This window comes from Lates calcarifer, unplaced genomic scaffold, assembly GCF_001640805.2.
Source record: "Lates calcarifer isolate ASB-BC8 unplaced genomic scaffold, TLL_Latcal_v3 _unitig_5895_quiver_2904, whole genome shotgun sequence".
NCBI classification, from domain to species: Eukaryota; Metazoa; Chordata; class Actinopteri; family Centropomidae; genus Lates; species Lates calcarifer.
Window position 1 is genome coordinate 1,352 of NW_026117787.1, and position 11,405 is coordinate 12,756.

Sequence of the window (11,405 nt, forward strand, 5' to 3'; positions counted from 1 at the left end):
TAGGCTGGTACGTCACATAATATATTTTTACCATTTTGTATTCAGTGTAGGTAACTCAGAGTTGAATATACTTCTCTTGGCAAACAGTGCCTCAACAGCACAGCTCTAGATAGTAACATCTCAAAATAAAGCTTTTTTTTTTGTTTGTTTTGGGAGCCAGGTGGGAACCACTAAGCTATAACATGATAACTCAGTGAATATGCAAATTTGTAACATAGTACTATCATTGTTTTTATGTCTTTAATATGATTAACAATCACATTACAAGTTCTCCATCTGTCTCTTTGTCTCTCTTTGGCTTTACATTGGACTAACAGCAAAGATCCAGCAAGACCGTAAGTGTTTCTTTTTAACATGCCGCCGCTAAGGTTTCTATCCCAACAATTCATTTTATAGCTTGTAGCTCACTGTAATGCTGCAACAGCACATGCTAATGTGACTGTGAATGAGACTGGATGTTACACACTTCATCACTGGTATTTGCAGTTTATTTTGTCCTCTTGCCCCATAGAGGTTAAACAGACTCATACAGTAAATTAAGAAAACATTCTGCCAATGATCAGATGACTCTGTGGGGCACACATCACCACACAGCAACAGTGTACCCTAGGAAACACATTTTGCAGTTGGTGGATTTTAAAATACACGCCTGTATAAAATCATCAACATTTGTAAATCAGTTGTAAACAGTCAATTATAGATTGTTTGATTATGTTCTTACAGATCATTGGTTATAGAAACAGCCATTAGTATGCATATGTCAGGAATATGCGGGTGGCTGTGGCTCAGGAGGTAGAGCAGTCGCCCACCAATCAGAAGGTCGGCTCCTCCAGTCCGCATGCCGAAGTATCCTTGGGCAAGATACTGAACCCCAAATTGCCTCCGATGTGTGTCATTGGTGTGTGAATGTGTGTGTCTGCGTTAGAAAGCACATTGTATAGAACAAGTGCTGTATGAATGTGTGTGAATGGGCTGAATGTGATCTGTAGTGTGAAGTGCTTTGAGTGGTCGAAAAGACTAGAAAAGCGCTATAAAGTACAGTCCATTTACCATTTATATCACTTGTGCATTCATCTCAGAGGTCGTTTAAAGAAAGTGAGTCTTTGAGGATCTGGTATAAGCTGATATGTTTAAGAGTATTTATAAGTCTGGTGATATTCTGTGTTTTCTCAAAGCCTGGGTTTTGTCACAACCGAGCATTCTATAAAAATAATCCTATGGTTGCCATAGCAACATGAGATATATGTATAATACAGTGCTATTTCAGTTGTGGATAAGATTAGCTAGAAGAGCTTCAATTACAGAGGGAAACTGTTCTTTCATCTCTGTCCTCTCTGTGAGACAGGAATTCATTCTCACAGTCCAGTCACAGAGCTTTCTACTTGAGAACCAAATTTCTCCTTTAATCTATCAGGCGGTGGCTCTCTGAAGTGCTTGTTATCTTGTGTTGTGTGTAAATTACGTGTGGGGTCAGTCAGCTAGAAATGCAAAAGGGCAGAGAAATGTGGTCTCTGTGCTGTGTCTGAACACAGCTGGGGAGTTGGAGATCATGATAAATTTATTTGTTTTATCAGGATGCAAAGAAACTTCAGGCTAATATCATTGCCTTTTATTAAAAGTAACAATTAACATATCCATCTAACAAGTATGTGTGTATCAAAGCGTGATATATCTTATGCCTCTATTGTCTCCAAAAACTATTAAAAACACATCAGTGAGCCACACTGTTGCACTGGGTGAAATGTTTTTTCATCACCATGAACACACACACTTGGAATATACACTTGCTGACCAAATGTATTCTAATTATTGACAACCAGTTAAACTCCAACAAGATCCACTTGAACACTTAATTTGAAATTTAAAAATAACTCTGTTGAGCTATTGAAAACCCATGTTGTCAAGAAAACACAAAGCAGCACTGTGTGTGTGTGTGTGTGTGTGTGTGTGTGTGTGTGTGTGTTTATGACTGTGTGTGTTCATTATCTGTACACAACCTCATTTCTGTAACCTTCTCTTTGTCTCCCCCTCCTCCCACAGTAAAGCAGCCTCCCACTATAGTCAAACAGTCAGTGAAGGACTACATTGTCGACCCCAGAGATAACATCATCATCGAATGTGAGGCCAAGGGCAACCAGTGCCAACGTAAGCAGTACACACACCTACACACACACACACACACACACACGATGCCATCAGAGTGCAGACTTTTAAACTCCAATATCGTTCAAGCTCCAAAATGTCTACACTTTTTGACTACGCTTGCCTGGGAAATGCACACCTTTTAAACTATTGGTAATACAGTCTCTCTGTTCAAATTTCCAGTCTCTAAGCATACAGCAAGATAACCCTGATGACATCATCTGTCACAGAAAACATTGTACAATTGTTTTCATAGACTATAGATGTACCCCTTATAATTTAAAAACAGGCTGAAAAACTCACAGGAAGACTGATGTGACAACTTGGCAAACCTCAGGCTGCAGACTGTCTGCTCCAATCAGACACAGTATGAGTGTAATCAGGGAAATGCAGCACAGCTGAGGACAAAGCATCCAGGGAAGATTCATGTGATGCAGAACGGGGGCCAGTCACGACACATTTTTCTAGCCCCCTCTTTTTCTCCTTCCCACTGTCTATCATTCATTGTTTTCACTCAAGCCCCTTTGTCTCTCTCTGTTTTTATGTCTCTCCTCTGCTGCCTTTTGTCACCCTGGTCTGTCTGTCCTTGGTGTCTCCTCGCCCTCCCCTCTCCATCCACCCCTGTCTCTCTGTAGCAGTGAGAGTTATGAGGAGTGACAGTGCCACTCAGATGCAGTCTCCTGCCACTTTGCCCTCCTCTGTCTGTCACTCACACACACAATAACACATTTTCATCTTACCCACCCTTTCTTCTTCAGCGACCCCCTTCCCCTTCAGACAAGTAGTGTCTTGCCCCAAAGCTCCTCTGCTGCCCTCTAACAAACCTGTAAACTCAGTGTGACACCTGTCTGGCTGCCCTGTATAGCCACAGCCTGACAGGTGGTCTGCTGTGCTTTTTACTGCTCTTTCTCTGCTACCCTCCATCTCATCCTTCCATTAGGCAGGCAATGCTTGGCAGCTTTGTTTAGTTAGTATATTTCAAATCCAATCCTACAAAGGCAATCCTACATGCTTTATGTAGGAAAATGCAATAAAAACCAGGATAAAATCAGTTGAGACAGAATAAAATGAGATTTTCTAGAAACAGACAAAAATAATAGTAGCACAGTAATAGAGTAAAGGAAATAGAAGTAGAGAAAAGAATCAATCAATGGCACAGTAAAACAGCTGAGATTTTGCAGGAGGTGCAGTTGTGTGATGACTCAGATGGAGATGGGTCAGGGGTTTGAATGTGGGTTTATTAATCCTACAGTAAAACACACCCAGGTCGTATAACACATCAAGATTTCCAATATGATTTTTCATCTGTATAACTCTGGAATCAAGCTAAGCAATAACTTTTATTCTTTCCTTCTTGTTGCAAAATAGAGTGATTTATGTCAAGCCTCTATTTAATTGAAGGAAATGTATTTACATCCATTGATAAAGTCTGATAAATTTGAGTGTCATCTGTGTAGCTGTGATGAATCAACTTTGCGGTACTCCACCCTGGGTACTCCACAGTCCACACACATAACACAAAAGAGACTAAATGTATTCATACAAGGAACACAGAAAAGATGTTATCAGCATCTGTGTTTTAGGTCCTAATAATATTGAAATAACTAAAACAAACCAAACCAAAAAAGCCCATACCCACCTACGCCTTATGGTTATCCCTTGGCGCAGAAGTGAAAGAATAAATAGGTAAACAATCAAAATAGATGAGAAAAAAACACATACTCACACATAATAGTCTCTAGTCTGATCATAAGATGTCCATGGGGTATGCACTCTAACTCTATAAGAAGTGGCAGGCTAGATTTATCTAGGTTAATATTGCTACATAAAGTCTATGGACATCTGCTGTGGTATTCAGGTGTTTTTAATGTTTTGTCCACCCCATTCATAGAAATAATGGTAGGCCGCATAGCTGACACACCTCTCTGTATACAGTTCAACAGCACCTCACACACTGCATCCTCCAAACTGATCATACAGTTGGATCAATTCTAAAACTAAAACAATTTAAACAAATTCTGAACACTATAACCTTCATGAAGGAGGATTAATTACAAGACTGTTTTATAAGACTGTATTAGTTTTAGCTAGGTGGGACCTAATAAACTACAAACTAAGTGTCTGTTTGTAGTCTGTTGTATGCACAGGCTGCAAAGTACCTGACTGTGTAATGCTCTTCATTTTAATAGTTTTATCATATATCATTATTATTACCATATACCATGTTTTACTCCTCCCCTTCTCCCTTTTAAAAATGTAACACAGTAATGTTTGCTCAAGGTACTTACCTACACACAGACGCAAAGACACACACTGGGTTTCCAGTGGTTACATCAGTGGGGTATGACCAGCTCAGGACAGTGGCACATTGTTTATTTGGAGACACATCGGCTTTATGTAAGACACACACACACACACACACACAGTTACACAACCTCACAATAAGGCACTCTCGGCCACTCTCCCATGCACACGTACTGGCTCTGCCCTTCCCAGGACAGGCATTGTGCTCCAGTAATACACCCGGTTGACTATTCATGCTCATGAAACATTCAACGAAAGGGATCGTTCATTTATTCACTCTCAGTCAGCCTCTCGCTACGCAACACACACTGGTCTCTGGTCTCCAGTGCTTCAATAGTGGCCCATTGCTCAGGCTCAGTGATGTGTTGCACCTCAAATATGCCCAAATCAACTGTAGCTTGCTTAAAAAAGACAGGAAGCATCTTTTGTAAATCCACACTCTGTACTAAAAATAGGGGCAAGTTATGTAAGCATATTCAGAGTTCTTCACTAATCAGGGAGCCCTCTGGAAGCAACACATGGAACAGGATTAAGCAACAGCACTGTTACATATAGAGCATGTGGTGTGGTAGATTTTTGTGCTGCTGTCATGTTCCAGTTAATATAAGATGGCAACCACAGGACAAGCAAAGGAGTTTTCCAGGTTTTGAAACAATTAAGAGTCCATTTTAACAAGGTGATAACCCAGTGGGCATTTCCTCTTGTCAAAATAATGCTTCTCTTGCCTTCACTGACTCCTCTTAAACAAGAGCATTGGTTTCATTTCTGATATATAATACTATTGCTGACTGTTTTGAAGCATGCATTAGGTTTAAGACTCATTTTCTACCTTGAAAGCCTGTTCCAAAGTTTCTTTTTGGTTTCTTTTTTGATTTTTTAAGAAAGTCAGTTTGCAGAGATAAAACATTTTACTAAGCCAGACATTGTAAAGTCTCTAATAAAGTCTCAAATCCATGAACAGATAAAGCTTGGTTGCCAGAAAAAAAAAAAAAACTAATTTATTCAGTCACTTTTGCTCTGCTGTTTTTCAAGTGGTGCTATTTTACCTTTGATAAAATATTTCCTGGAAATGTTTCAAATTAAAATCCTTCCAAGAATGGGAGAGGTTGAACTGCTAGGAGGATTTTAATGTGAAATAACTATACATAACTTTTAATTGATAGTACCTTAACAGTGCTTAGAAAATGGCAAAATTGAGGAGATCAAGGCGACTGGTGACACATAAAGAGGAAAACGGAATGGGCTTCAGTTCCAGGGAACAAAGTTATAATGGTAACTCTCTGGCTCTTTGTTTTGTGGCTCAGGTTCTCATGGCGAAGGAACGGGAAGTTTTTCAACATTGTAAAAGATCCTAGGGTGACGATGCGAAAACGCTCAGGAACCCTGGAGATTGGTTTCCGTAGTGGAGGACGACCAGAAGACTATGAAGGAGAGTACCAGTGTTTTGCCAGCAATGACCATGGAGTAGCTCTGTCCAACAAAATCCTGCTCCGGGTCTCAAGTAAGGACACACAGACACAAGTAACTCATAATATTTGTGTACACATTCAAATGTCATCATAGGGAATAAAGAATTGGTTTCAATGTATTATGGTTATGGAAGAACACAGAAAGATAGATAGAAGAAAAAGGAAAGCAAATTTTGAAGAAATTTAAATATATTTCTTAAAAATGTCATGTATCATCTTTTTCTCTCTTTCCCCTTCTCCTCCTCCTTTCCTTCTCTCCTGTTCACCTCCGCTTCTCCATCCTCCAGAGGCTCCTCTGTGGCCTAAGGAGGTGTTGGAGCCAGTAGTGGTGACTGAAGGCTCCCCGCTGGTCTCCCTGCAACCCCCGCCAGGCCTTCCTCCTCCGTTCACATTCTGGATGAACAGTGGTAAACACCAAATACACACAAATACACTGAGTATTTCTCCTTGCTAATGGAATTCTGTATTTTATCTGTGTGTCTTGCTAATTTTCTGTGTACTACCTGATAAAAATAACACTACCAGCTTTTATTAGGTGCAATTTTATGTAAAGTGAACTGATACATTTGGGCTTTTTTTTGTGGTGCAGCAGTTTTATATTTACTGGTTTTTACACCAAGAGTTAAATCATGACTCCTTTTACATTCCATACACCTCAAATGCAACTTTGCCACTCAAAATTGAGCACCTATCTAGCTTGGAGACTTAGATCATTCTTGGGATATCTTGGTTGAATAACCCTGATAGAAACTTGAATAATGTGTATTAAAGAACACTACCGTACACTGAAGAATGTGCATAGAAATTACCTTAGATGAAAATGTCAACTAATTTCATTTTAACAAAGGTTTCCTTTCTCAGTTATACAAATAGAATAGTCACCTTACGTGAACTTTCCCCACTCAGTGAACAGCCTGAATGACTCACAATTGTATTCTCTCAGATCAACCACAATAAATCATATCAGCTTGTCATATAGCCAGACACTGTAACACGCCAACGCCTGATAAGGACTGTTGGCTGGCTGCTGATTGGTCCCGGGGCACTTTCTTGACAAACATAAGGCTCATATCAGAGTGTGGCTGGCAATCTGTCTGGACGTTTATGTGGGGGTACTGCAAGTTAACATTTGCCTGTAGTGACTGTAGGATGACACATCACCAAGGTTACCAGAGCTAACTTGAACAATTATACATGAGAATATAAGCAATCAGCCTAGAGTTTGGCATTAAAGGGATCTTTGCTTCTACATTTTAGTAATATATTTTTAGTTCAGTTGGTGGTGGTAACATGAACAACAGAGAGTACATGTGACCAACTAAAATCAAGAAACAGTACACTTCCACTGCAGAGGATGTGTGTGGTTAGAGTCATAAATATATAATCTACAACCACACTAAAATACACTCAATATTCAAATCAATTATTGGCTGAAAGGCATGTATATACAGTATATATACACCCTTATTAATGCAGTCATCTAGCCAGCCAATTATATGGCCGCAGTGCAATGCATACAATCACGCAGAGACAGTTAATGTCTCAACAGTCTCTAGAGTTTACTCAGAATGGTGATGAGAGAGGTCAGAGGAGAATGGGCAGACTGGTTGGAGCTGACAGAATATCTACAGTAACTCAGATAACCACTTTTTTACAATCGTGTTGAGCAGATAAACATCTCAGAATGAACATGTCCAACCTTGAGCTGGATGGACTACAACAGCTGAAGACCACTTTGGGTTCAATCCAGTAGAGCACCTTTTTTGTGATAGAACAGGAGATTGGAAGCATGAATGTGCATCTGACAAATCTGCAGAAATTATGTGATGCAGTTATGTCAACATGGAGCAGAGTCTCCAACATCTTCTGGAATCATACCACAAAGAACTGAGGCCGTTTTTAGAGAAAATGGAAGCTCTAGCCAGTATTAGCATGATGTTCTAAGTAAAGTGCTTGTGAGTGTAAAAGCATGATATAGTCCTACTTAATTAAAGGGTTACTTAAGTAATTTAGTATTGCACTTCACTTCCATAAAGTTGTGGGATTTATAGCAAAGAAATGCTGGAGCCTACACATAACACAACTGTTTTTAATTAGTTGCATCAACAATTACATAGCTGTCCCCAGGAAATTTCCCAGGAGACAAGGAAATTACAGACCCATGAAATAAAGTATGACTTCAAATTTTCCCAACAAACATAATGTGTGTCCATCATCTCGTCTTCTTTTATCTCTTGTCCAATGGGAAGGTTCCTCAAATTTAAGTTTAACATTTAAACTGCAAATCCATGTCTTTGGCTCAGTGCTTTTGGAAAAGAAATGGTTAATGGCAACGTGTAACTACTTGCCATTGGTGATGCTTCAGTTTTTAATAGCTACTGTGCAAAATAGTTAAATGTTTTTATTATCCCTTTTTCGTTTCCATTTTGAATTTCTCTCTGTCCTCTTGTGTCTTCTAGCTATGACTCCAATCCCTCAGGATAAGAGAGTGTCCATGGGTTTGAATGGAGACCTCTACTTTTCCAATGTTATTGCCCAAGATGCTTACACAGACTACAGCTGCAATGCTCGCTTCCTCTTCACACACACCATCCAGCAGAAGAACCCCTTCACACTTAAGGTTCAGACCAGTGAGTAGACAATACACACACACACACACACACCTGGATCCCATATTGATTTCTGAGTTATGCCCTCAATACTCACAAGTTAATACAGTCATTAATTTAACTGAATACTGAACCTAATACAGCAACAGTATACAAACTCTGTGGAGGAGTTCTCTCTTCATGTTTTTTTTCATGGCATACCAGTCAAATTCAAATGGAATATGACACACATCTAGAAGTGATGTAATGACATGACATGGCATGCATGAAATCTGTGATATTTTCTCAGGTTGCTGGAGAAAAGTGAGGACATGAAATTTTGGATTCTCTCAATGTAATGTGAAATCTTTTCTGTCAGCTTTGCTCACAAAACCTCAACACCACTATGTAGGGGGTGTAACGATTCAATCAACTCATGATTCGGTTTGATACTCAATACAGAACTGACGTTCCAATACACTCACAATACATCTAAGGATATATTTAATGAACAAAGGATGAAAACAAACTAAATCTTAGTGTTCTTATTTATTCCTTCTTTGTATAAACTGCAAACATAAAATCTCTTGTTTCCACAAAACCAATATATATCCAATTTCTTAGTGTTTTCCTTACTGTAAACTAAATTCCAGTCAAAATGTAAAAATAAAAGCTTTCTTATTCTTCAGACCACAGTACAAAAGAAAGAATAATGGTATTGGCTGTAATATAAGGCAATTTCTCCCCTGGAAGTAAAAATGGATTATGTCTCATTGTATTTGACTACACAGTTTTGAATGAGATGAATGTTACCAGTGTAACTACAGTATTTTAAAGTGTTGCATAATGGTTTTTTGTAGCCTTATTATGTGGCTAGGATAGCCAATGCCGTCAGTCCGTCTATAGTGAGTCTGTGAGTAAAGAGACAGATCAACTGGCTATAGTCACACAGTCAGTTGATTAGTGGTCACCAAAAAGTGAGCTGTGTACAGACATCCAACTGAACAGAACCAGAAACAGCCAGAAACTGTTTCATCGTCAGAGGCTGTGTAAAGATAAGACAACAGCAGTTCAAATCCATTCACTTTAATTTTCACCTTCACTTTTTTTCCCAGTCTTGTTTTAACACATTGCAATCTCTCACAGAAGTGTAAAGGATTACTTCACACACAGCGCTCAGTTCATCAGTCACATTGCGATACATTTTTCTAGCATCACCATTCCTGAATCACAACACATCGCGCCATGGTGCATCGTTACACCCCACTGTGTACCATCACGCTCTCTGTATGTTGTCTCTGTGAGCGAACTGATGATCAACTATGTGTACCTGTGTTTTCAGAGGAGCCGTATAATGACACATCTTACAATGCCACTGACCCTATGGTGGTGAGTCACTTCCTGTCAGGACAGCTTCGCTTCCTGTCCACCTGCTTAGTCATGTTAGCAATGTGGCTAGCACACTAACCTGCTGGCCATCCACTGACCTCAGACTGATCTTGAACACTATCCTAACCTCCTAACTGCTCTCTGCAGGCATAGAATTTGCTCTATGGTTTCATGTGGAATGGGTTGTTGTATTTCTTTTAAGACATAAATTTTTCATTATAGTTTTTTGGATTGAAGCTGCTTGAACAGAGAATTGGACAGAGAATGAAATCACAAAATTGACATGCCTTCAGCATGTCGTCTGGAGTTTTATTCTTGTCTTGGCAAAAACTGCATTTAGATAATTTAAAAAAAGAATCAAAAAAGCATTTCTACTCAGGATCATAAAACCTAGTCAAGAGAAGATACTGCTACATGAGAGTTGTGAGCTACAAATTAGAAAGTGCTTGAATTGTTGTTTTCTTGCATACTAGTCAAATTAAATGTGATGGGTCATACTGCCAAGTATTTACTCTTAGCACAGGTGACATTAGGAGTGTCGGATTCCTAAAAGGTGCATTAGTTCAGAGAATGGTGCGTAACAGTTTCTTATATAAGTAGTTATTATTGGTATGGCTAGTGGAGTAAAGTAAACAGAGATTATAGCTGGGCTACTGAGGCATTCAGATGAAACTGCAAAATCAAGCCAGTGGGGACAGCCACAGTCTATAGCCTAAGCAGATACAATGTCTTAGGGTCCAGTAGATTTATGACTGCATATCCTGATACCCAGCATTTCCAGGATTAACATTAATCCTGGAAATGCTAACCCAACATTTGCCACATTTTACTGTTTTTTTTTTTAATTTATTATTTTAAATTATACAATAAGCAGGGGAGTATAAATTGCCTGTAGGTGTGAATGTGAGTGTGAATGGTTGTTTGTCTCTGTGTCCAGTGACAGACTGGTGACCTGTCCAGGGTGTACCCCACCCCTCACTCAGTGTCACCTGGATTGGCTCCAGCCCACCAGCGACCCTCTAAAGGATAAGTGGTATAGATCATGGATGGATGGATGGACAATAAGCAGGGTCCACAGGAGATTATTTTCAGTTCCATAATTCACTTCCAATACCTTATTTAAAATGCACCAATTATCTGGCCTACATTGATCTTAATTGAATTTGTCATTTAACTACAGTATATACTCAAATCACTGTCTGAAAAAAGGAGTTTAAATGTCAAAAACTGGTGTGACTAGTCTAACCTTGATACTAATATGCACTCACACAGTCGAAATAATGTTCATCTAATTTAGTCTATAATCTGTTCATTTTCACCTTTCAGTCGGTGTTAAATGATCACATGTAATGAATAAACATATAACGATTAGCACACAAATTACCCTTAATTAAACTATATGGCACAGAGAGAATTAAATCTGTATATTCATTATGGCACGCACCTATTGAATGAGCCTTAGCTGGAGGGAACAGATCACAGCGAAAGCAGCAGCATATGTGGCATTGAGTGA

General features: G+C 39.2%; 1 protein-coding gene across 1 annotated transcript; it reads left to right on the forward strand.

Moving 5' to 3' along the window:
* Positions 1 to 268: 268 nt before the first annotated feature.
* LOC108877455 (neurofascin-like) lies at positions 269 to 9,945 on the forward strand (the record flags this gene model as incomplete). Its single annotated transcript, XM_018667502.1, has 6 exons — positions 269 to 335; positions 2,041 to 2,137; positions 5,751 to 5,947; positions 6,203 to 6,322; positions 8,375 to 8,545; positions 9,846 to 9,945. Coding segments are annotated over 6 exons (752 nt in total), but the record flags the coding sequence as incomplete, so codon positions are not given.
* Between the last annotated feature and the right edge of the window lie 1,460 nt (positions 9,946 to 11,405).